Raw genomic sequence first — 27,363 nt, 5'->3', positions numbered from 1 at the left:
GGATTAACTAAACCGAAGCAGCCTCCCGGCCCGCACGTGCGCCGGGGGGCTGCTCCGGGCTCTCAGACATGGGCGTCCTGGCACATCGCGGGGCGGGGGACGGGCACACCTGAGCGGAAAGGGAGCTCGTGCGTGTTTTTTTCCCCCGCGGTACAAGCGCGCAGGGAGCGTGTGTGCGCTTCGCACGGCGGAACGACACAGCGGGCCGCAGGCAGCACCGCCGCTCACCTTGCCCCTCCACTCGGGGTTTTGGCGCGGGGGGGCGGGGCAAGCGAGGAGGACACGCCCCCGTCTGGCGCCGCGAGCCAATGGCGTGGGAGCCTAGGGGGGAAAACTGGCTGGGGGGAGCGAACCGTGAGCAAACAGCGCGCTGCGCCCTCGCCCCCCAGCCCCCACCGCTGGGCAGGAGGGGGCGTGACCGCTTCTAGATTTGTGTTATTATTTCTATTCTCCCTCCCCCCAACGAGCCATTTTTTTTCTTTCTTTTTACAAAATCCGCCTCGTGCCCTCCCTCCCTCGCCGCCCGCCGCCGCCGCCGCCGGGAACTTCATCGATCCGGCTCCAGAGGGGAAACCGGCGGGGAAGGGTGTGTTCCCGGCCGCCCCCTCCTCCGCCTCCTTCTCTCTGATGTAGCGCCCGCTTCTCCCCTCCCTCTTCTCGCCAACTGTTTCCTCCTTCTCCTGCCTCACAACTTGCTGCTCCGGGCACCGGGCGCAGGGGGAGGAGGAGGAGGAGGAGGAGGAGGAGGAGGAGGCGGCTGCGGCTCGGCTCGGCTCGGCTCCGACCTGCCGCACCCGCCTGGCCGGAGCAGCAGCGCCGCGACCTGCCAGGAAGCCGCCGCCGTCTCCGGGGAGCCGCCTGCAGCCCGGGCCGGGGGCGCGGAGCCAAACTTCGGGACTGTGGGCCGCGCTGTGCGGAGCAGCCGCAGGAGGAGCGGGGTGGTGCGGTGCATGCCTCCCTGCCGGCTCCGCGCGGGACTCGCGGTGGATGCGCCGCTCGGCTGCCGCCTGCCCCTGCCGGGCTGAGGCCGCTCCGTGAGGGACGCTGCGGGGGGCGGCCCTGCTCCGAGCTCCTTTCCTCGCCCGCCTCGCTCGGTGCTCGCCGCCGCCGCCTCCTGTCCGCGCCGCTGGCGGGGAGCGATGCTGCACGTGGAGATGTTGACGCTGGTGCTCCTGGTGCTGTGGATGTGCGTGTTCAGCCAGGACCCCGGCTCCAAGGCGGTGGCCGACCGCTACGCCGTCTACTGGAACAGCACCAACCCCAGGTGAGGGGCGCCGGGCCCGGCTGCCACGTGGGGCGCAGCCTGGCATGGGGGGAGGCCCTCCAGGAGTAACCCAGTAACGTGCTGCTGGGCTGGGCTGGGCTGAGCCGAGCCGCGCTCGGGGGCTGCTGTGGGAAGCCGAGACGCGGGCTTGGGAAAGTTTGTGGAGCCGTGGGGAGCCCTTAGGGCTTTTCACTGGGGTGCGCTCATCCCAAGCCCTTGGCAAGGGGTGTGTGAGTGTGTGTGTGAGGTGGGGGTCTCCCTGGAGTACCAGACGGTCACACCTTTATAGAGCAGCTGGAGCCCCTCAGGACTTTTAGTCAGTGTTTCCCAACCTTTTCCAGACCAAGGCACACTTGCATCAGTAAAAATGGTGGGAAGCACTGCTTGTATTTCTGTCATAGCTTGAGCCCCTGAAGAGCCCATGTGGACATGCACATGCCGCCACGCCGACCCATATAGATGCGTGCATCATTTGGTCTCCTAAATCTTTGTGAGTGCATCTCGCTGCTCCTTAGCTGGAGATGGTCGGTCGCCTCACCAGGAGGGCAGTAATGCACTGGAGCGGGCTGCCTGGAGAGGTGGTGGCATCTCCATCCTTGGAGGCTTCGAAGACCCTGGTAGACAGCTTTGGCTGGGGTGATGTAGCTGGGGACGGTGCTGCTTTGAGCAGGGGGTTGGACTAGATGACCTCCTGAGGTCCCTTCCAACCCTCATTTCCTATGATTCTATTTAGATGGAGCTGGGCACCAGTGAAACACTGTCTAGTGCTGCAGAGTGAAAGCCCCAAATTGTTCCAGTGTGCAGTCTAGGTTATAGTGAATTGGAGGGGCGGGGGAGTGAGAAGAATGACTTGGCTATAGGAGGGTTTCACAAGAGCGAGAGAGAGAAAAGAAGAAAAAAACTCTGGATTGAGATTGTAGAAGTGCTTAAAGCCGGCTTCCTGGCAGCCACATGTGGCAGCTGTTCAGTGTCAGGGCTTTAGAAAGAGTTGAAGCAGCAGCTTTTTCCACTGCTGTCCAGCTCCTGCCTCTCTCTCCCTCTGCTTGCCTGGGGTAAGGATGCAATCTTCCATCTCTGCAAGTTGGTTAAGTCACATTAATTGAGTAAAGAAGCCACCAACTTCCAAACCTCCAGTACCCGTCAGATATATCCTGAGCTAAGGTTTACCATGGGCAGCTTCTCTGGCTCAAGCTGTCACAGCAAATTCAGGTGCAATAGGCACAATCCACCATACATCTGGTGGGCTTAGAACTGTGTTTCTAAACGTAGGTAGTATAGCAGCGTGGTTAACACGCATGTTAGCAGGCACCAAAAGAAAAGGCAGAGGAAATGTTTTGATACAAAGGCTGCCTTTTATTTATACTGTTGTTGACAAGATAACTAGAACCTGCCTACATTTTCCATCTGGTTTCCCAAACCTTCCGCGGCTTTCTTTGTTCCCTTTGTACTTTTTTTCTGGACAGTGTAGTTGTAGATGAAAGATAGGATTTTTTTTTTTCTCCCCTAAACTTTCTTTTCATAATGTTAAGTGAGCCTTCTTTGAAATAGGAGGCTTTATTTAGGTTCTAACAGCGTTCCTGGTATTTCCCCTCTATTTCAGTATTGTAAAATTTCAATCCCATTCCAAATAGTATCCATGTGTTTTGGTAAAAAGTCACCCAGGGGATTGTATTTTTGCCTTGTTAAAGTAGACATGAGCAGATTTCCCCCCTGCCCCTCCACCCCTCCAAACCTGTCAGCTAGTCTAAGTAAATTTGAGGACATTTTATCTTAAGTTATCTCTGTTTTATACTTCTGATACTGCTGTTTGGTTTGAGATTAGCACATTGATTTTTGTCACAGGTCATGTTTTTTAATAGATCTGCGTTGCCTGCAGAAAAGTGTTCTACTCTGTATTCCAGAGTGGCTTCAAAATAGGTGATGCCAAAGTTAACGGGCAGAATTTTCAAGTGCCCTGAGTTTGCTAGTCAGTTTAGTACTTTAATGTAATGCTTGTGGTGACAGCTCTTGAGTTAAGCTGACATGCAAGAGGAATGGCACAGAAAAGAATGATTAATCTGTGTATTTTTTTTTTTTTAAGTTCCAATGACTAACAATACTTTTAAAGCTGTCTCTGCTTTTCATTATTCCGTAAATCTGCAGTGATTTATTTATTTCTTATTGCTCAGGATAGAATTGAGAGAGGCTGCATCTCTCATGGCACTTTAGATCTAGATAAGTTTATGACTTTTTGAGAAAACATGAGATTTAAAAAAAATAAAATGAAGGCCAACAGCTGAAAATAGTAAAATCACTTAAGAAACAAAACCTGGACAGACAGTATTCACCCATTTCTCTGTGAAGAGAGAAAAATGTTAAAAGGACTCTGTATGACTAAATGATTTGCACATGTTTCCAGTAGGCTTCTTTCCCTGCCTTGTCATCAACCCCCTTCCCCCCCGAACTAAGTCCAAGGTTTTAAAATTCGTATTTTTGCCTATGATTTGGCATTGTGCATGCATTGTGAACAGGCTAAAGTACTTGAAGGTATATATAATAGGTAATGTATCAATAAGTTAAATATATGTATATTTTAAGGACTTGTAAAGGTTTTATGGAATTCAGTAGTATTTTACTATTATAAATCAAAGCCTTCAAATGTTAAACTGGTCGATGCCAAATTAAAAAGAAAACTTTGCCTTATTAGTCTTCCAAAGAGTTGATTACAAAATTATGTGTAAGTAATTCTCTTCTTTAAAAAAGTGCTCCCTTTTCACTGTCTTAAAATAAGATGGGTACTCTCATTTAGGAAGTTAGCTGTTCAGGTATGTCACGTCTATCTCAGAGTTAAAAAATGCCATATAGTATATAAAATAAAGAGCAAAGTTTTTCAATGCTCTTCTCTCCTGTTTTATATAGTACCAATTAAAAATCCGGATTTTATTCATACCTTTCCAAGGTAAATGATCTGAATTTTTAATAACAGGCAAACGTCTGCTTGGCTAGATGTAGGAGGATGGGGAAAAATTGCTTTGTATTTTGAAATTATTCTGTCAGTGTGTTAGTTCAGAAGGTGTAATTCAATCTGGTTGTCAGAATTTTAAAATTGGTCAGTTGTGAAATAGTAAAGACTTGTCAGCAATTTATCTTTCTACATCAGAGGACTGACTGCATTTTGTTATGAATAACGTGGATATATAACATGCTAATAACAAATAATATCAAATAGATTGGAAACAGATTTGAATTGGAAGGCAAAATTATATTATTATTTGAAGTCTAATGCAGCTATTGTGCTTTAGCTTACTTTTCTATTTGTCTGAACTAGAGAGAACTAATTTGTTCAGTTAAAAACTTAAAATTTTCAAGGTGGAAGAAAAATAAATGATTGAATCATTTTCTAATATTAATTTCTTCAAAACTTCTGAGGGAAGAATTCTTAAGAGGTTTTACATGTACAGTACTTTTGAGAGAGAACAATTTTCGCCAAATTCTATCATCTTCCCAACTAAACAGTTTATAGACATGGAGGTAATTTCTGTTGTTATTTAAAGTCACGTTAAGAAGCTGATGAGTGATTTAAATGGAATCTTGCTTCCAGTATGAAGAATACTTCCTTAAACAAAGCACCATGAGCATATTAGAAAAGCTTATATTAACTTTTTTTGAATAGATGCCAAAGTTCTGCTGGAATCATTAACCATGTCTTCTGTAATAGTTATTGATAGTATCTGCAAGTAATATCATGAAGTAATTTATCTTTAAAGAGCTAGAATGTATTTTGAGCAAAATAGTTAAAAGCATCATTGTGCTTTCTTTCTAGTGTATGCATTTAATAAACCCAATATATTAATAATAATAATAACTACAGTACGCCGATTCCAAACACAAGCTTTTTTATTTTCTTTTAAGAATTAGGCTTTTTAAGACGTGTAAAATAGGGTTTGTTTGAATCTCATTAGTTTGTTGATTATTTTAAAGCAGCTATTCTCAGAATGTATCCATACATTCTTTTATACCTGTGCTTAGCGTTGTTAAAGTGGCACAAAATCTGCCTACCAACTACACCTGTGATTACACTTCACAGTAGAGCAAAACAGCAGTAGTATTGTTGTCATAGCCATATTTAACGTAGTGGTAGCTTTACGCTGCTGAATGAATTTTCAGTGTAGGCATTTCATTGATTGTCAGCACACTAGTAATCCTAATTCACTCATTAATACCTTTTAGTAGGGCTTGATTCTGCAGTCAGTTACTAGCACGCATTGTATTTGCTGCTGAATAGTCGGACTGAAGTCAGACTGGACTACTGGTCACAGTTGTGTTTGCAGATTGTGTTTCAAAACTACAGTTTTTACTGACATGTCTATGTAAGTTATTTCAAGAGTTCCAGGTTATGTAGGGTTTATATATTGATTCTAGTTTCCCTTCCTCTCTGCTCCTCTGCACAGTCGAGTCTTTTGTTACTAATTGAAGGGAGCATACCTTACTTTTCTTAGGGAAATAATTCTAGTGAAGTTAATGATATTTTCATCAGAATGTTAAAGGAGTTTGGCTTTTACTTGTTTAGAATTTTTTTATAAGTATATTGTGCTACTGTGTGTGTGTGTATGTGTGTAATGGTGTGTGCGCATGCATGCTATATACAAGTTTGTGTACGTGTGCACGCATGCGCATGCAAGTGGATTTATTGGTAGAGACCATGAATAAAATGGAGTCATTTATTAGTAATTAGAGAATGAAGTAGAATCAAAATCATTTTAATTTTTGCCTATACAGCACTCATAGCTTTGATAGATGCTTTAATTTGAATCATCAGTATTGGAGTGCTTATTAGAATGACTGCTTGAAGGCTAAAATATAGAAGATTCCACGTTCCTGAACTTCCTGGACGCAGACCAGTATTTTAGTTCAGTTGTCCGAAATAAGTTAGCTGAAAATAGTTAGGCATTTAAACCCCAATTCAGAAACGAGGCTGTTGTCATATATGCCTGCACTGAGGTCATGAAGTCCCTGCGTAGGCATTTGGATTTAAGCACACGGTTAACTTTAAGCATGCATACATGCATATGTTTTCCTGCATCGGGACCTTGACTGATTTTTTTTTTTCAGCTGTTCTGAGTGCTTACGGCTTCCGCTGGCTCCCTGCGCTGTCGGAGATGTTAAGCGCCATGTCATTACATATTTGGGTTTGAAAATTTGAGTGTGTGTTGATTGTAAAACCTTGAGTCAAATGGATTATTTGTTTTTAAAATCCTTAAACAATTCTACTTGTGTACATGTTTAAAAAAAAAATGGGGCTAGGGAGGAAATTATGGGATGCAAAGAACAGTGTCATATGTGTTGTTTATTTCTGAGTAGTATGCATTAGTGACAGGAATGGTGTGTGGGAGAGCAAAAGTGTTTGCCTCGTTTCTCATGATCCAGATTTATGTCAACTCATTGCCATCCTCTTGATGTTTAAGTATGAGAAGTATTGAGTCTTTCATTTTGGATGCAATGTGTTGTATGTGCAGGTTTAGTTTTATAGGTATGGCAACTCAAATCTGAGATGCAAAGATAGTATGTTTCCTGTGATTAAAAGTGCAGCAGTAGAGCCCCCAGTATATTATTACCCTGTCACTCCATTACACCTGACTTAGGCAATTTTAATAGTTTACTGTAACCCCCTCGTGACTAACAGAATACTTTGTTTATTTAAAATGGATTTTTGGATTAGTTGAGTTATTTCTTTACAAACATGGACTATACAATGAACAATAGGTTTTTAAGGCCTTCACCTTTGGAGGAAGGGTGCCTAGTTAAGAGGTAAATTACTCTCCTGAAACATTTCCCATTTAATTTTTTTGCAATTGTCCATAGTAAAGGCACTTCATTGCATTCTGCCCACTGTTTGAGAGGCATAGATAAAGATGAACCTTCCTTTTTCTCCCCTGTTGCTATGATCCCAGCAATCTACCAGCTTCATGCTGGGCTGAGAAAATGAATGAATACAATTAGTCCTTTAGGAATCCTGGCTTTTGCAGAGTTTGGGAGAGACATACGTATGCATACGTATACATAGGCATACAGAGAAGTGGGTCATTAAAAAAGAGGGAGAATGAGAAAAGGGGGCATAAATATAACCAAAAAGGCTTTATTTTGAAGCTAAACTAATGAAGTCGTCTGAACTCGGAAGATGAAGAGTTTGTGGTGCAAACTGCTTCCCAGACCTCTTTCTTTAATAAAATCCAATTTCTTGTTTGATTAAATATAAAAATGTTAGTAGAGTATGTATTTTGATTCTTTACTGTTCCCCAAAACTCATTCTTGCATAACTACTCAGGATTCCCAGCCTGTGCGTGCGTGTGCGTGTGCATGCGTGTGTGCACATGCACATGTGTGTAAAAATGTGAAATGACACGGGTAAACATTACAGGCTTCTGTTTTTTAAAAAAGTCACTGAGCAATCTCAGCACTTGTCAAAATGTTCTGTTGCTGCCTCTTTTAGAAATAGTCCTACATTAGGCACTGTGCTGTACTGCTCAAGACTTTTTCTTCTAATTACTCATCACCTAACTCTTTAATAGTGAGCATTGTTTCAAAGAAAAATGTCTTTGGTCTCATCATTAATCTAATCTTCCAGTATTTCTGAATAGTGTATTTAATATTGAAAAGAGAGGGTCCTGCTAAGATTTTTTTTTTTTTTGAGCTTGTCCCTCGGCAGCACAGCAGTGTAATGAAATGGATATGTCTCATTTAAAATAAACAGACATGTTATTGAAACTGCTTTCTAGTAATATTATGGTTATTGTGAATAATCCCTATTGTAAGGTACTTCAACATAGCTGAATAGAAAATAGAAACCTTCACATCTCGGAACTCTTTCTGGCATTTTTGCATTCTCTTCATTCATTGTATTCTCTACAGGATAGGTTATAGTTGATCCAGGTAAAGCTGTGGGCAGTATTCTGTAGTGTGCACACGTGTGTTTGTGTGTGTGTACATGCGCGTGTGTAGCTGATGCCCTTTAAAGGGCGCTATCATAGATTGCTACATAGTAAACTCGGATACCTATATTTGCACGGTTCAAAATTATAAGGAAAGTGCCTATATTAAAAGAAAGCGTTCGAGAGTGATAAAAGATGGTATGCTGTTTTACAATGATTATGAGATTGGATTTCCAATGTTTCAGTTTCCAATAAAATAAAAACAAACCTTTTATATTTTTTAAAGGAACACTTGTGTAATAGACCGTTGACAAAAATCAGTGTGTTGGATGCTTTTTTTTTTTTAAATTTGCACATAAAAAAATGAGTTCGACTGACTTTTTGCTTTGTTTGGTTTGCTTTTTTTTTTTCAGACTTGATATAGAATATAAGGAAATGTTTGTAAATTACCTATGTTCTGCTGTCTGATATGCTAGCGTTTTACCGTAATTTCTCCACTCCCAACCTGCTTTTATATGGAGAACCACTAAAAGGCAATCTAACAGCTAAATATCCAAGAGTCCTGGTCAGTGACAGAGGATGCTTGAGTTGATGATACCAGGTTTTCATGGTAAATCCTTTGTGTCGAAAATTTTTTATTTGAAAAACCTCAAGATTATAATACCTCTTCTGTCACTTCTGTTGTAATCCGTTCGGAGAGCTCTCTATGTTGACATATGGTGGTGGACAAAAGCTTCCAATCAGGTGAAATCTGTAAATGTGTTATTTATAATGCCAGTTAGTTTTTACTCTTCAAATTTTCTTTCCATTATTAATTCAGTATGTGTTTAGTAGGAATGTATTCAACAAGCTTAAAAACACTTCTTATTTTTATTGCTAGGTTGTTTGGCTCGTTCTTTTAAGTTGCATCAGGCTCTTTCTAAAGGGCCATTTTAGTTGACAGGAAGTTACTCTGCTTTAATAGAAGTAGTGAAATGAGGATAGGGAAGGAAATAAACATTTGAAATTTGATTTGGTAAGGTAAAAGCTGGCATGTCAGAGGCCAGGCATTTCTGCTTTGACTCAGGTGAGTAAAACATTTTTCTGGTTAACTTTTATAGTCAATATTGGGCCTGAGTCGTTTTTAGAACTGAAGTAGTATTGCATCATATATATGCACAATTTACACTCATTATGTAATAGTTAATCTTCACTTTGAACATATTCTCTATATTTGTTCCCTCTCTTTTTTTTTTTCGGCTTGATGAACACCAGCCAACAGGGGAAATATTCCTGTTTTTACAATCTATTCATATTGTGTTTGGTTATTCTTCAGGAACAAAGAAACGCCATAGCACTTCTCTACTGGGTAATGCTGGAGCATTTTTTGTGGGTTCAACAGTACTATACCATGTATTCTTATTCTTTGCTATGAACAAGTGTCTTGCCAGACACTGATACTTGTGCTCTAGAAGCCCTTTATGTGATCTCTTTTGAAACTATTAAAGCATATAATAATTTTAATTACATACATTGTTATAATTCATGGGTTTGTTTCATTTTTTTCAATTTGCATATTATTTTGTTTCAAATATAACTTGCCTGCTGAGTGTATTCTTTTGATACTATAGTTTTCAACTTCAAAGTGAAATTCAATACTAAATAACTTAATAAAAGAGCAAAACAGTTCTGTTTATCAAAAGTGCCCAGCTTTTATAAGCTCCATAACTGAAAATGTGTTTGTGAAAATAATTTTTAAAAACTTTGCATGATTTTAGGTATCCACTAACATAATGATAATCTTGGTGGCATGGTAGTCAGTCCACTGGTTTAGACTGATGTTGATTACCAGTTAATCAATAGTCCCAGTTCCAGGGTGGAAACAACCTTGCCAGATACCGTGTCACTTTCCTCTGTTATTAAAATGTTGACAGAGAAAGTAAAGAAGTTATGACCTCTGTTTAGATTGACCTGAGATAAATTTAATAGAAACATTGCTTACATTTGTTTTAATGTTTACTGCGTTAAATGTGTTCTGTTTAGAATGAAGAAAAGAAACGAGTTGGAGTCTTACTGAGATGCTACATTCCTTGACTGATCAATAAAGAACTTTAAGGCTATGATGCAGAAATATTATTTTTCAAATTAATTACATGAACTAAACATGGAAAACTACTTTTATGTTTTTGTACTGTTCCAAGCTTTTGAGGTTTCTTTTTTAAACAGTTCTGTAAGTTATTAGTGTTTGTCAAACCTGTAATTGCAGCTAGTATTACGCTGCTTGTTCAAAACTACAACAGGAAGAGAAAGTAAATGAAAAGCATTTTTTCCCATGACAACAGCACCTTGTAGTTCTGTGAATTAACTCAGTTGGTGAGTTAGTGAGGTTGGATGATGCAGGGATGTATTGGATGTTTGTCAGGGCCTATAGTTTTATTGGTTTCAGCAACTTTTCTTTGAGCCATATTGTTAAGTTGTTGATGAACAAATAGTTGAAATATTTTTATGGTTCTTCTGTGTAAAGAATAGTATGCATGTTCATACAGAAAGAACACTTTTTCTTGCATATTTAGCAGATAAGAGTGAACAAAGTAGGACCTATCAATCCTATTCTCTCCTATTGTTTCAGGATAGAAGGAAATAGAGAGACGCTGGAATTTGGAAGTATTGACCTTCTGACATGCACACACAGCATGGTCATTGCACTGGCATACACAGTGCCTTAAGCCACCATAATGGTAAACTGCATTTTTGAAGTTACTGATATGAGAGCCAGCTGGATGGGGGATGGAGACTCCACCACTGACTCTGCAGCTATTTGCAAGTTTCCATTTTAGTGTCAGACAGCTTCACTTTTAAATTCCAAAATGTACCATTTAGGAATAATGTTGCTTTGTTCATTTTAGCCAGGGACTTGTGAGTGCTACATAGACTTGCTACCATTTGGTCCAGAATTCTGCGGTCATTCTTCATAGAGATCTGCTTCACAGAGTAATTTCATTCATGTGGTGGTGGGGGAGGGATGAAAAACCGTGAAGAGAGGTTCAAATATAGCATTCTTCTTCAAGGAAAATGCTCATCTACATTATTTAGTCACTAGAGCTTTTTAAAAGATGAAGGCAGAGCTTTGGAGGAAGAAGTTGAAAGCCGATTCAGAACCCTGCCTTCAGACTTCATATGATCTCCTGGATAATGCCTCCATGCATAGTGCAGAAAGACCTAATATTTTATGTGCTGCAGCATCCCTTTTTTCCATTTGTATTTGTTTACTGTTGTTGCTTCAGTACGCTTTTACATCTTTTTATAGTTCTCATGGGGCTTAGTTTATTAAAAATTAGTGATCCATCACTAAGAGGGGTACAGTGCAAATAGTGGTGCTCCCAATAGAGGCTTTTGTGCCAAACTAGAGGAAATAATAGGGATACGAAAGCTGCCAAAAAGCGTGTCTCCCAATTGCTAATTAATCAGGCGAAAAAGTACCTCACTGACGGAACCAGAGAGGCTGTCACAGTTGACACCGGGACAATTTATTGCAAATGCTGAATAAAGGTATTTAAAAGAAATGTAAAGGGATATGATGTTTCTTTGGCTACTACCACAGTCAATGTGTAACTTTTTTTAAAGCCAGTTTCAAACTGTAAATATACACTTAAGTTGGTAGGAAATATTTTTTTTTGTTGATGACTGACAGTTGGTTGAGCTTTTTGAAAGAACATGTACTACTTTTGAACTAGCAAAAGCTATTTCTGCATTCCCCCCCCCCCCCCCCAAAAATGTTAATGTTGTACTTAGCTGAGGCTGGATGAAGTAAATAGTAATAGTGGAAATTATAATGAACAGCTTCAGAAAAAAAATATTTAAGCAGCCCACATTTTCAGTAATTTAGACTGTTGAGTATGGTAGGAAATTTTTTTTTTCTGTGAATATCTGGTATCCAGAGCTGCCAATCACCTCTGGCACAACTCCCATCATAGTTGCTGTGCCCATAATTAAACGCCTGTCATTAGTGTATTTTTTCATAATATTTACAATGGAAAAGGCGAGGGAGCCATAGCTCTGCAAGGACGTCAGGGGAACAATAAAAACTAATTACACACTAGGCTATCACCATTGTCAGCTCTGCTTTTGGGGGGGAAAGAACATGGAAAGTGTGTGCCTAATAATTTTTTATATATATATATAAAAATTATACACGTGCGTGCACACACGCACGTACACACATGATGGGAAACACGGTTACAATGAAGTGATATTTACTTAGAAGCTTCTTATTCCTGCCTTGGAAAAAAACAAAAACCTCCATTCTAAGATTATTTTCCCTTCACTTGTACCCAAATCATATATTGTTTTTCTTCATTTGCCTGATTTCATTCACTTCCTCCTTTTTATCTCACTTACATTTTCCTGTGAGCTGACTTTTCCAATAAATTGCAGGGAGCAAAGCTAGTATTTGCCTACATTTATTAAATATATATTTAATGTTTGGCTTTTTCAGATTACCTTATTTAGTCACATACTATGCTCACCTTTCCCTCTGATACTAGTGCTTGAAAATTGGAGTGCTTGTCCTACATTAGGAAACTGATTCTGAATGGTTTGGTTAAAAGGAACACTTTTTTTTTTTTTTTTTTTCTTTTCTTCATTCTGCCATCCCAAAGTAAGTTGCAGGTCTGTGGTAAGCGAATAAATATTTTAGTTTGCATATTCAGCACTTTCCTGCTTTTAGTCTAAGGGTACAGACTGTTTCAGGTAAGTAATGGCAAATAGACATGTGCTACATAATTTTTTTAACGTTATTATTCATATAATCTCAAAATGTACTGTTTGGCTTGCTGACTTAGGTAGCCTAAGAATTTTAAGTGAACAAATAAAGTTAGACTCTTACTTACGTATTTAAGTGAATTAATATGAGCTAGCCAGTGCTTTTTAAAAAGTGCCTTGTTCCTAACTCTCAGATCTCAGTTGCATTAGTCACTCTTTTGATACTTACGTAACAGTAAAAGAAATCTGGTCCAGGAGTATTTATGAAGGTATGTACTACAAATAAATGTCTATTGTTAAATTACTGAAATTAACAAAGAAGCTAGATGCTACCTAGTTTTTATATGAAATACACACACATCTATTAATTTCAGAACCTCACTTAAACTGTTCATTTTACCTTAAAAGAAGAAAAAATGGTTTAACACTCCAGTCTTGCAACTTATTTAAATTTGGGCCAGATGCAACTCTCATTAAAATCTATGGGAAACTTTTCATTGACTTAAGTAGTTGTTGGCTTTGGTCCTATATGTATAACTTTATTTATTGGTATATTCCCATAAGTGGGATTTCAGTTGTTATTCACTGAAATGGGGATGCCTTGCAGATTTGTAAGATCAGCGTATATGTAAAGACTTCATGTGAGCTTAAAGGGTCTGCTCAGGGGCTCAGAGCTTTTGGTGTGTGTCTGTGTTTTAGGATCAGGTCCAAATAATTATTCAATTATTTTTTTTTTTTTTCAGAATTGGATCCTTGTTGTTTGAAGGGCTGGGACGAAAGTGGGTCTTGGAGTTGTTTTGGATTCAACAGAATTACCTCAAGAACTTATTAATTTTGTGCTGCTACGCTTGTTTAGGAAAGAAGGATACAGAATAGGCATACACTGAGATGGATAGTGGACACCATATATGATATAGACCAGTTTAGTAAATATTTGCGTTGACTAAAGTCAGAATTTTTTAAAATGGTAGTACGGCAAATAATTTAATAGAGTAATGTGACAAATAGGAAAGCAGACAATGCACTGTATCATTTCATCAGATACTCATTCTAGCCTGGTTGGATCTTGTGAATGCTTACATGTTTGAAAGAGGTTGCATAGTTTTCTATGACATAATTAGAATGAGAAGTGGGTTCCTACTTCCCTAGTATAGTTTTAATTCTCTTTGCAATATAAACTGTAATAGATTTAGATGACTTAATCATCCCTTGTCTATTTCCTAGAATGGTGAGCAGAGGATCTTGCCTTGTGAGTGTAACTATAATTAAGACTCTTGGAGGAATAAGGATGCGAATTTTAAAGATGCAAATAATTTAATGCGCTATCAACTCTTTGATTACTTTGTTGAATTTAGGTGGACTGTCTCTAGTGGTGTGCAATTTAATGGAATAACAGAAGACGTTTAAAATTGCAGGAAATTGTGGGAGGAGTAGTTTTATTTCAACAAAATTAGTGAAATAAGGCACCTTTACCTGAAAATACTCTATAGTAAAAAAGCTCCAATCCTGCAACTAAGTCTGACACTGAACATGTTTCATCACGGGGCTCTATATGGGTGACAAGGCCTGTGCTGCTGGATCTGGTTGCAGAATCAGAATTCCAGTAATGTTTTCAGATGAATTTATAGCAATTCTGTCTTAAGGTATGCATATATATTTGATTAACGTGTATATAATCTTGGGCTTTAAGGTGAATTTCTATAAATTTGTTAAAAATTATACAACAGGTTTCTAGTGCCTGTATTATGATCAATTCCCTGATGTTTTAAAAAGATCTACACACAGATTTATTGAAAAGTTAATTTCTGAAGCTTTCTCCAGACAAATTACATTAAAATGCCAGGAACACTTCTTGCATAGAACATCTATTTGTAGCCTATTTTAATAGCACCATTCTCCTTTAAAACCATGAAGTATGAATCGGAGTCTATTAACAGCTGGCCCAAAGGTGGTATTGGAAATGCTTCCTTTTGTCTGCACTACCAAAAGTGCTGTTGATTTAAGTGAACATTTTTTTTACACAGAGAATCTTGATAAAAGAAATGAAACTGACTGAAACAATAAAAAGTAATGGTGTTAAATACTGGTAATGTAATTTAGGTGAACAGAGATCCATAGCAGATATTAACTGGCAGAAGAGGTTAAGAGAAGGAAAACAACCAGAGGAGTAGGTAATGCTGGTTTCTCCACCTTTTCTATCTACTTAATACCTTAAACTCATCAGCACACTCTGTCAAAAGAAGTGAAATGTACAGAAGTTACTTGTCAGGAATGGTTATGGTGAGAATCTCTAGAAGTTGTTTGGAGTCCAAAGTATATTTGTTTGTTTTTTAAAAATAAGTTTGTGATTTACAGTGTTCCTTCTATATTACTTTTAGACCCTATCATTGTGTTAACTGCTCTTTGTAGTTTACCGTAAAATGGAATCTCAGTATTTCATTTTTTCAAATAAGACCTCTTGATTTACTGCTGATAAAATGGCCTTTTTTAGAACCAAACATTTGGAAGAGTTTTATAAACGCTTTATTTTAGGTGTATGCCTTGGAGCTAATATTTTATTGATCAAAGCATGTTTGCCTGTAGACTACAATGTAACTTCTCTGGGTAAACCGGACTGTTACTTAGCAGTGACATTGAGGCAGTACCCAATTAGGACTTTTATGTTTCCTTGATCTAATGCAGAAAGGAGGAAAGATTGCATCTATTTTGTGTACATGTTTTGTTTCCTGTAAAGCAGGTAATCCAGATACCTACGTGTGTGGTTAGAATCATTATTAGATAGGTTTAATTCTGTCTTCTGTAGATTGCACGTTTCTTTCATATCAATAGAGCTAAGCCCTCATGATAAAAAAATTCCTATAAATTCCAAACCTTATCCAAAATGACTAGGGGCAAGGCTAATTTTTGGAGGGTCTCAAGTCTTAGTATACTAAGAATGAGATGAGGTGCATTAGTTCCTGAAAATGAAGTACTTCTATTTAACAGTTGTTTGGTTTCAAAATGGAATTCATAGCTAGTAAATATGCTAGGGTGTTGTATCTTTTGTTTTAGGTACTATGAACAATATACACTTAAATGTGTCAACATATCTCCCTATTTAGAATCCTCTTTTTCTCTGTAAGCTGTGATATTCAGTCAAGCTATCTTAAGAGTTCCTATTTCTCCTTTATCTCCATGTACTAGAATATGTTTTTGTATTTGTTGGAGTCAAATCTAGCAAAAAAGGAGGAGGAAAACCTTCTACTAATTCAACAGGTAGCAGGGAGGCATGGAATATCTGGAGTCGTGGGGATAAAGATAGAAATACAATCCTTGCTGTAGCACTTAGGGTATCTTTGTGAGTAAATCATTAGTGTCTTAATACTTTTATAGGCTAAAGTAATCTTCACTAAAAGGTAAAAGTCTGACTGGATCAAATACTGGCAGATATATTAACCAGCTGCTGCTTCTGCTACAGGCCATGTGTATGTAGCTCTCACTTGAGTTTCAAGACTGACAGTTTTTTCCAAGCTCAAACCTAAATAGAAGAGGATGAAATACAGAGAGAATTACCATGTTAAAGTAAGTAAATTTAGTAGTGTCATTGTACTTAAAAACATAGCTAATGCTGTCTAGAGAGATATTATGTAAACAATGTAATACACATTATATTTCAGTTTTGTTAAGCCCACTATTTTTACATTCTCTTGCTGTTTACTGCACATTTTGGCCTCTTTTTAAAAACTTTTTATTCCTTTGGAATTTTTTATGAACTACAATAACTGTTTTTTCTTTTTAAAGCAACTATGTAACATTCTTAAACTGTTATTTAGATTCAGGCAAAGGAGAGTACTGTATGGAAAGGGCAGAAGAAAAACTTGTTGTGAATAAGTTTCTGGATAAATCACCCCAGGTTTTTTTCTTTAAGAACCATGAAAGCTTGTAGTTCTGTTCCTTTTGGACTCCATGTTGGTAAAGCAGTTAGCTTGCAGCCTCTTTCCTTCACTCAGGAATCTTATCTTTGTCATAGACATGCTAGTCTTATTTTGTAATCTGATTGCACTAATCCTTTCTAGATACTGTTTTGTGCTTATAAGCATTTCCATTTACCTGTAAAGTGAAAAAAGGAAAGGAGCTTAGAATCCTGTTATCCATCAAATTAAAAAAAAAAATCAGACAAATTCTAAGCAGAGAAAAAACAATGAAGAAACCCAAACCCAATAAATACACGTCCCATCTTACATGAAACAAAGTGAAACAAAAAATATGAACTGCTATTGCATGCCCTTTAACCCTTGGGCTATCATAAACTATAACTCGAAAAACACCCTGACATATCTGAAGTTTAAGCTGTAATTTTTCTTGTTCTTAACTGTGGTTTGTCAGGTACTTTTACTCAAAACAGTAAAAGTAAAAAATGGAAAAGGTATGTTTGAACAAATATATAGTTACCCATTCAAAACTGATAACTGGTAAATGGATAGTTGGGGTAAATAGAATCAGGATACTTCTAGCATCACCTGACCCACCCAAATCTTTGTTAGCTGTCTTACACACATTTCCTTTTATCGTATTTTGTATTTGGTATTCATTTTAATTATTGGCATTCCTCCATTGAGAAATGTCAAAGAATAACTTTTTAATGTCGAATGCTACAAACATAAATCTCTATGTTGCTTCGATGAGATGGAAAGTACTTCATTTAAAGCTGAAAATTGGGAACTACACATTTTTTGTAACTGCAAGACAAGTCGCTGCATTTTGTGCTCTGTGTATGTAAGTTAGGCTATGAATATCATTGTGAGAAAATACAAATTCCTTGTCCATTTTTCATTATTTTTTCTTCACAAATTTCAGGATTATTTTTTATTTAGCTTTTCAAAACATCAACAAAGAATGTGTTCACCCTGGCTAAAGAAGGATACATTCATGTAATCTGTTTCTCTGTCATGCTGTATGGTAGGTAATACAAAAAGAGGAGCAAGGGCTTTAAATAGTTGACAAGGTCAGTGTCCTCCCTTGTCTAGTTCACCAGGGGCACTTTAAGTGGATAGAAATACTGTAGCTGTCTGATATGTGATTTTCAAACTTGCCTAATCAGCTTTAGGGGAAAGATGATTTTCCTAATTATAAATTGCTAATTATGCTTGAAACCTAAATTGTTGCATTGTTCAGGTTCTGCTTCCTCACTGTCTCACTTTCCTCCCCCCGCCCTCGTTTTCTCCTTTTGTTCCTTCTCTCACCATGAGTATATCCATGAAAAAGTGGTTTTGGTTGTAATCTATTTACCTCCTCATTTTTTCCCTGTTAAAATAAAATCCGGCAGCCTCTCAGGGTTCCCCACTGGTAAGTTCCGCTTGGAAGGAGCTGTAAAACAGTGGCTCCAAACTGCAGTAAATATTGACTGGGTCTCTGAGCTGAGCCCTTCTCAAAGCCTGCTCTGATGACTTGAAAGGCTCCTATTGTTCTTCCTTAGTCAGCACTCCATAGCCAAGGCTAAAGTATGCATGTGTTAGAAAAAGAAGAAAGGCAGTAGGGGAAATTAAACAGGGAACACAGCTGAACTCCTAACTGCTCAATGTAGAGGAAAGGGAAACCTACAACAAAAAGGGCAAGAGCTTAGGCTGGGTTACAGAAAACTTTGCAGAAGTAGAGTGCCAAATATTGGCTGCCCTCTCTCTGTGAGATAAGTGAGATGCATGTTGGCTTGGCAATATGCAGATAGAACTGGGAAAGGTGCTAACTGAATTCCTGAAATCAGTCCCCGCTTCCAGTTTGTGGTGAATCCCATGATGATGTTAAAGATTTCCAAATACTTTCTGGAATGACTGGTTAATGAGTTTGGGTTCTTGGCCAGCAATCTTTCTGGTATCAAATCTTCCTTTTACCCACCTTCACCCCTGTCAGCAGTGCCCTCTTCCCCTATTTTTTGCATTTCAAGTCCCTTCTAGTTGGAATTCTTGTTTTCTGTAAGTCCATTGGTAGCATCTGACAAAATAGGTTGTCACCTATGCAAGCTTATGCCTTTCACCTTATCTCTAAGGTGCCACTCTGCCCTGCCTTTTTCTTGACTTGAGGTTTTAAGAATTGTGGCATTGTGTGGCCTGTTTTTGAACATGTAACCACTGCTATGCTATTCCGTATAGCTTTTGTCCTATGCAGGAAGATAAATGAGGAGCAAAGGATGTAGTTTAATTGAGGCATACCTTTTATTAAATCATCTGGGAGTATTATCTGGTGATATAACATACAGTGTAGGACATCATTTTTTGAGCATTTTGGTATAGTTTGGAGGATTGCTGTCAGGCCTTCCCAAGCTGGTTCTTCCCAGTCCCTCTGCTGTAGCAAGTGGCAAGAGCCCACACCTCTCCTTCCCAGTTCCCTTAGGAGGTGTTGAAACCAGATTTAGAAATGGACTTCCCAGAGAACTGGACCCCACTTTGGCATGAGGGAGGACAATAATGGTACCATGACCCTTTTTCTCTTTGCTAGCAAGATCAGGTTTGTTGCCTCTGCATTCAAGATTGTGGGGAGAGCAGTGCCCAAATGTTATCTATCTCCTTATCAAACATATTGGAATACTTTGTGTATGAAGCGGTGTGTAAAAACTTTGTTGTATTTCTCTCCTGGAGAGTAGTAGGATTAAGTTTACTGTGTTGGTTCTTTACTTAGGAAGGGATGATGTGTGACCTCACCTAGTGGCACTAAACTGAGCTTGTATTCTTTACTTTTCATCTACAGCAGTGGTCTCCAAAGTGGGGTGCGGGAAGAAAATATTAGAACTTCTATTTATTTTTATATAAATATACATATATTGGGGGTGCATGCTCAAAATTTTTTTTACTGATAAGGGTGCGCGAATATAAATATACATATATTGGGGTGCATACTCAAATTTTTTACTGATAGCGGTGCGTGATCAAAAAAAGTTTGGAGACCACTGATCTACAAAACTATGGTAAGTGGAATCGTAGCCTTTCTGAAGGGGGAATACATTAAGGGGGGCAGGAATATTGTTATGTCTAAAGATTTTAAAGTGCTGAATAATGTGCAGTCACAAGTGAAGAACATAAGCAGAGTTGGTTAAGTGGCGGAAAGAAATATTTTTTCCAAGGGGTTGGGATACACAGTTTTAGATGAGCATGATACCAAGTTGCGTGCTGAAAATCTAATACCATTTTGGCTCTACGTTTTTTGTGGGTTGAACAGATATAGTTGAGGTATTGGTAGAACTGAGAAAAAGCAGGCAGGTTTGTGTTTTCTTGCATGATAGATGCAAAATTTTTTCCTTTAAACCAATTATCTTAAACACAAGAAGTTTATATTTTGTTTGGTGCCACACTCTAGCCATTGTATTGTTACTGTCCAGGAACCTAAACTAGCTGAGAAGTATGTTTTTAGTGAAAACCACTGTACCGTATATGTTGATTTTAAAGGTAAACATCACAAATAATTTTTATATGCCTCAAATGCAAAAGGGGTGTTGATTTAAATACAGTACAAGAGAACCAAATAACTGGACCGAGTCCAGACCAGTTTCCTTTTTCCATATCGCTTGGTTTATATTCTTATACTCTTTGCTTAATACAGCGAATTCAGTGTTACATTCAATATTTTACATTCAGAAAAGGCAGGAAATTCAGTTATTTTTTTCCATAGCAATTAACCTCAGCTGTCTTGGACATACTGTAGTTAATACTCTCTTTTTGCCATATAATAAGAATGTACTGGGTAACTGTTTTTCTTAACGTGCGATATGCAGTACAACCCCTGTGAAATCCATAATTTACAATGTCCTGTCTTGTGTAAGTAAAATATCAAGCATAATTTTCCCATTAGAGTTGTAAAGAATAGTTGGTGACTTCTTTTATTTTGGCATTTTTATTAAGATTACAGTGATTTTTGATGTACTTACTTCAAACTTTGTGCATCTTCATGTCATCATGCAGCCAAGTAAATATTTCTAGTGACATATGGAATCAGTAAAATTAATACATCTTTATTTCATTGTGCAGATACTTATTCCACAGTTTATATATGTATATTCACCCATTTTCATATCTGAATAACTATTCCTGGAGTCATGGGAAGTTTTGACATTAATTTTAGTGGGAAAAGAGTAGGATCTGTGCACATTATGCTCCCAGAGCAGTCAACTCAGTGTATCTGTTTGAGGAGGATTGTGCAGTCACATGGGAAAAGAACACGTCATGCTAGATATGCATGATATTTTGTTTCATTTGTTTTGTCACTGTATTTTTCATCCGCTTAGCAAAGAACCTATTTCTTACTGAATGCTACTTGATTTCCAAGTTTGAATATTCAAAATCAAATCCATCTTTGACTTTTCTTTCTTCATTTAAAAACAGAAAACTTTTAAGTGACAGCATCTTCCTGAGACATGAATAATGGGGGGAAAAAAGGATCCAGTGAAATTTAAGCACATTATTACTCCTTGTTTCTTCCTTTCCTCTACCTTTAAAAACAACTAGAAAGATCACAGTCCTACAAAATTAAAATGTCAGTGTAAAGAGTGGCTTTCTCAGAAAGTTTGTAAGGGTCTGAATAATACTGGAAATCTGTCTAGTTGAATTGTTGTGTTTGTGTCATTTATTTTTTTGCTACACTTGTATTCCTTCCAGTTTTCCATTTTTAAGCAGAGACAGGTTTGGAAAATGGATGTCAGTTGCACTGTATTCCCTGTTTCCTTTGATTTCTACTCTAGCCCCTTAAACCTGTAAATGCATTTGAATACACTCAATTTTATTTAATCTTAAATTAGTACTGCTGTCAGAAGTTGTCACAGAATTTTAGATGCAGTGAGTTTTAAACAAAAATACTATTTTTTTCCTTAGCAGTTGCCAAGATGTTATATTTTCTTACCCATTATAAAAACTATTAAGATAGTATGTCGTTTCCAAGAGTTGAATGATTTACCATAAATTCTGAAGAAGTTTACATAGCTCTTTATTAAGAGCTGTATAATAAGAACTTGAAAGATGGAGAAGCCAAAATGAACGGAATTGTTCAAAGATTAAAAAAATAAAATAAAAAAAGATAGAAAATGGTTGTTTCTAATTTTTTTATAGACTGAGAGTTTAAAAGGAACAAAATAAAATATCCTGAACACTTATTAAACACATCTATATGAATATTCCGGTAATGTATGCAGGGCCAGGTTGCAGCAATTTTGAGTTGCATAGTCTAATACACCTGTTAACCAGCTACACGTGCTTCACATTGAAATAGACCTACTTAAGGAAAAAGAGGGGGGAAAAAACCCCTCATTTATTTACTGAGCTCAAAACCCATTTTAGCATCCGTTCCCTTAGTGATTTCCAATTCAGATTCATCTTAATCAGTTTTCTGGTTGATTGGAACTGATTCAACACATTTCCTGTGGCAGTGTGGGTTTTCAGTGAACTGATCGAAATCACAGAGCATGATGAAGAATTGTTCTCCTCAAGGTTAGGGCTTGTTCTCAACCAGTCCATTGCTTCAGGTAGATTGAAGAGGGAACCTACACCAACCTCTGCAGAAGGATGAATATATGTATGTCAGTGTGTTTTTCATTTAGCAGCTTGCTGAATAAGTTATTTTTACATTAGCTTTTTCCTCCTGTTCATGTCACCTGATAGAGTGAGTCTCAATAAACTGACCTTATTTTAGGCTTTTATTTCTTCTGTTCATTTGCACTCGCAGCTTTCTAAAAAGAAGCATAAAGAGAAATGTTAACTAAATTGACCTTTAGTCTGTGAAAGATACTTCTACATTTGGACCTTTCAGCCGATTTCCAGTAAAATGAAAACTCTAATAATCAGGTTCTACAATTGTATTTTTGAAAGGCTTACAATGACTTTTTTATAATAGTGTCAATTATCAACCATTGTTAGCATTTAATTGTAAAGAAAGGATAATTTGTGGCTTAGGAAGATGAGATGTAGGGAAACATAACTGTAAAATACAATTTTACAGTTCCAGAATGCACACTTATGAATCTCTTTTTTCTTACAATTACTAGAATTTGTATTTTGATTATACAAAGTGCTTGTTGTAAACAAACACTTTGCACACACATGCATACTTTTATACAAAGTACGCATGTGTATGCAAGCACATAAATATAGGTATTCATACTTGGCGTACTTTTGTGCATATTACATTTAAAAAAGATACAGTTCTAACTTAAAGGAAAAAGAAACAGCAGTTCCTAGGAAAGCTCTTGTGGTCTCTTTAAACCAACATATTATGTATTACAGGGAACACTTTCATAATGTTTCTCAAAATATTACAGTACCTTACCATTCCTTGGCATACAGTTTTGGTGGAATGCATCCCTTTGTAGATACTAAAATACATTCGATACATCTGGAGCAGCCTTTATCACGCATATCTTTAACATATAGTAGATATGTATATTGTTAAGTTGCCTGTAATTGGTAGCCCTAAAACAGTACATTATTGGTTCAGAAGGATTCATTATAGTATCTGTGTGTCTCATATATATCTCTTACATATTTAATATGAAAAGTTCAGCTGAAGTAGGTGAATGTTTTGTATCTCTAAGTCCAAATAAGCACTAGAAAGCAACATAGTTGTACTAAGGTCGGAGCAGTTTCTTGTTTGATGCCTGTAAAACAATTACAACCAGTAATAGCTCTGCCAGATTAATGATTAGAGTTATAGAAACTGGCACCACTGCCCTAAATGGTGCCGTGTACAAATCTGTGCAGGTAAAATCATAGCTGTTTGTGTTTGACTGACTGGATCAGACTGAAGGGCAAGGAAAACTAACACACATACACACACACACACACACACACACACACACACACACAAAATTATTATTTTTTTTATATATATATATATAGTACTATTATTGACCAACATTTTTTGGGAGGGGGAGGAGGCAAATGAGTGAATACATCTCTGTAATTTTGTTTTGATGGTTATAAAAATGTAATGAAATCTGTTCAGTCAGTTCATGAATGTGTGTCGGTCTGGATGCAGATACACATATGTACCTATATAATCTTTTACATAGCTTGAGATTAATGTCACTGATTTTGCTAATGTTATGTATGCAATTTAGGCATATGCATAGTAATCTGCTAGAATATACTTTAGTGATCATATCATTGATTGTATTCACCTTTTTTGGCACGTTTACAAAAAGTTTTGCAGCTGGCTAAGTAAGTAAAAGATGCAGAGAGACATTTTAACAAGAACTTTTTCTCTAAGTGCCAAACTTAAGAGCCCTAATGTGTTGGCATATATCATTATTTAAACTTTTTCTGCTATTTAAACAGTAGCATATAATAGTTATTTTAATTAAAATTTCTGAAAAAAGGCCTCCCAGACTGAGAACCTGTGTGTCACTTTAGCCTGATTTGGGCTATTTAGAACCCAATTAAGGTGGTAAGTGGGTTTATCTGTGAAACAGTGAATGTTTCTCCACTTGTATCTGTCATTGTTTCTGGTATTAGTGAAGACTTAGTTACTGAAACCTGAGTCCCAGAATCTTTTCTGCAAACCAGGGCCTAAGATTTTTTTAAAATATCTTGATGAAAATGAAAATGAAATTAAATATAATTTATTTTGCAGGGTAAATCTTACTTTACTGAAATGCGGCATTTTATTGCTGGAAGTTAAATTTTTCTCAGTCTTTCCTTTCCTAATGGGTATCCAGTAATGCCTTTTCAACAGCTTGTCTAAATAATTGTTGAAATGAGAGAAAGCATTCACTTACTTGGGGAATTATAAAACACACACACACAAATCCTTGCACTTTGGAAGGGTTAAAGCTTTTCTTGAAGGTTAATAGAAGATAAAGAAGTGTAGCAATGTAGTGTTTGTCTGAGGAATTTGAGTCAAGGTGTCTATTTATCTCTAATGGAGGATGACAACGAAGGATTTAAGAAGTCATCTCGCTTATTGTCTTCAACACAAAAACCTTCCGCCTGGATCTTTCAACTTGCTTCACCACTTCTGAGGAAGCCATGGGCAAACTGCTGAATTTTTATTAATCAGCTTAAACTAATGAGATGAAAAGACCTTTTCAGAATAATGGGGAGAGAGATGCATACAGAAAAGTGTTTTTTGAATGCGTTTACATAAAAAACATGTAGGAGTTTTCTCTTCATAGGGGTTGGGGTAAGACCAGTTTTAGTCTTGCTTCTGCCACCTTTGTTAGGCACGTTTCTCTCTCACTTATTTTAGATTTTCTGTAACAAGCTGCTGAGATTTCAAAAAAAAAAAAAAAGCAAATCTTCAAAGGAAGACATAATGAGGACTGAGGGTGTTGGGAATTCGTTAGGAATTGAGGTAAGAAAGTCTAAGCTGATAAACATGGCTCTCTTCTGATGGGGGGGAGGGGGACCCTGTTTGGATAACTTGTCCTCTTCTAAATTCTTCTTCTTTCCCTTGCGTTCCCCTCTCTTTTTTTTTTTTTCCCTCTTGTCAAGCCCACTTCATAAATGGTAGCAGCTGGAGGTCTTTTTAGTGGTATTCAGGGATTACTGCCCTTCAGGATTTTAATAAGCCCCAATGTCTGAAATGCCTGTAAGGGTGCTCTCTGAGACAATTACCATTCAAAACTGGGGATTGAGGACCCTTCATAGCCCAGATGGCCAAGGTTCTGCACACGGGCAGATAGCGTTCCCTGAACAACAGATCACTGGAGCAAAGAGAAGGTTTTGTTGTTAGTTGAGGTGGGGAGAGGGAGAAAAGGAAGGATGTAAAGGGGTTCTATCACTTTACAGCTTATCAAAGCTGAGTTTACTCATTCTCCTGTATATAACTGGATTTAAAGCTGTGACCTCTTAAGGACAGCAGTTTTAGGTTACATAGCCCCATGGTTAATTTACACAGGGGACTATGTACTGTAAAGTAGCTGCAGTCTAATTTTAAAGGCACAGTATTCCTGACTGTAAGAAGGCCTGAAGAAATATTTGTTTGCTGCCCTCAAATGCTGGAAATAACTTTTGAAGGCCTATAATGAGGTGGCTATCCTTAATACTTAACTACTGACAGCTAATGACAAAGTTTATGGTAATACCTGATTCATGCCTATGAGCACTGGGAAGTTAAATTTGGGAAAATACAGCTTATTCGCTTAGAGTAAACTTTTGGCCAGGAAGAACTGATTCAGTCTGCTTTTGCCTAGGATACTGCATGGGTTTCAAAAGATAACATGGAGTTTCTGGGAGAGAAGTGATGCACTACCTCTGATTTAGGGAATTTCTTAAGAGTATTTTTTTTTTCTTTTTAAGTCCCTAACTGATATGAAAAACAAGGATTGAGGGGAAAGTTTGGAAGTTGTTTTTGTTAAGACCCCCTGATTTACCCAATGAAGGGCTACAATGGTGTCTTACAGCCAGATCAGTTGGTCCTCTGCAGGAGAGAGGTGGTTTATTAGCTGAACAACTGTTCTCCATCTGGATGGACAGACATTAACTTTTTTAATCTGTAGACCACTGATGGCAGAAAAACCCATTTGTGCCTCTTTTTAGATTAAAGGTAATTTTTGCAATATTGAGCTCACAGACATCAGTTACTGGCCTTTTTCCTTTTGGCTTTATACTGTATCTTTATTCTTTTAAATCAAATTTAATTAAGAAAATAAACAGCATCAGTACATGATACAAGAGAAAAATAGTCTTAAATAAAAAGTATACAGGTGATCCAAGCTTTGTGGAAGAATAGTCTAGATGGATGAGAGTAATTCTGCATGTATTGATTTTTTGAGGCTTCGCTTTCATACCCCAATAAGTTATGATGAGCTAATTTGTGGAACTGCTAAAAGTAGCAAATAAAAAATTAAAACAATTATTTTATCACTGTCAGAAAAAATAATAAATACAAATTGGTGGCAGAATTTGGACGGACAGGTTATTTATGTACTAACAGCTGTACTGTGCTAGTGGCTGATTTTAAAAATGATTAAAGATACAGGAGGGTTACTATGGTTTTTTCCCAAAGTTATTGAAGATGTAGAGAAATCTAAATCAGGAGGATAGGTCTTTGCCAGCTCTCATTCTCACATGCCTTAGGCCTTCATCCCTCTCCTAAAGTAGCTATGCTGAGGATACCTTTGTGGCTTAAGAGATCATTTGTAACAGGGACAGTAATACAGTGAGACCAGTCAGTTCACCTGAAGATAATATTTTATTAGCCTCTCAAACTGACGAGCATGGCTGCTAGAATATGCACCCCTCGTGAAACCAAATTATTATGTTTGTCTTGTGCATTCCCTCTCACCAGTTAGTTTACATAAAAATCCTGCCCCTTAGGCCTTATTAGGATAATAAGATGATAAACATATAAATAAATAAAACGCTCATAAATCAAGAAGGGCCTGACTTCAGTAATGGACATTGATTGTCTACACTCTAATGACCTTAATATGAATTGCAAAGTGGCCAAGTGAATGTAAATCTTGTAGCAGTTTCAAATGAAGGTAGATATTGGGCC

At 37.9% G+C, this 27,363-nt stretch overlaps 1 protein-coding gene across 2 annotated transcripts in view; it reads left to right on the top strand.

Moving 5' to 3' along the window:
• The first annotated feature begins 352 nt into the window (after positions 1 to 352).
• EFNA5 (ephrin A5) overlaps positions 353 to 27,363 on the top strand; it is a 251,416-nt gene continuing 224,405 nt past the window's right edge. The window contains exon 1 of one of the 2 annotated variants that reach the window (XM_090038354.1): positions 353 to 1,264. In XM_090038354.1, coding sequence (XP_089894480.1) covers positions 1,140 to 1,264 — 125 coding nt within the window. In that variant the 5' untranslated portion in view covers positions 353 to 1,139. The remainder of the gene's footprint in view (positions 1,265 to 27,363) is intronic. The other variant, XM_090038353.1, reaches the window with a different exon arrangement.

This window comes from Crocodylus siamensis, chromosome 3, assembly GCF_052110815.1.
Source record: "Crocodylus siamensis isolate JL-2025a chromosome 3, ASM5211081v1, whole genome shotgun sequence".
NCBI classification, from domain to species: Eukaryota; Metazoa; Chordata; order Crocodylia; family Crocodylidae; genus Crocodylus; species Crocodylus siamensis.
Note: the sequence above shows the minus strand (reverse complement) of the source record. Positions and strands in the feature narration are given on the sequence as shown.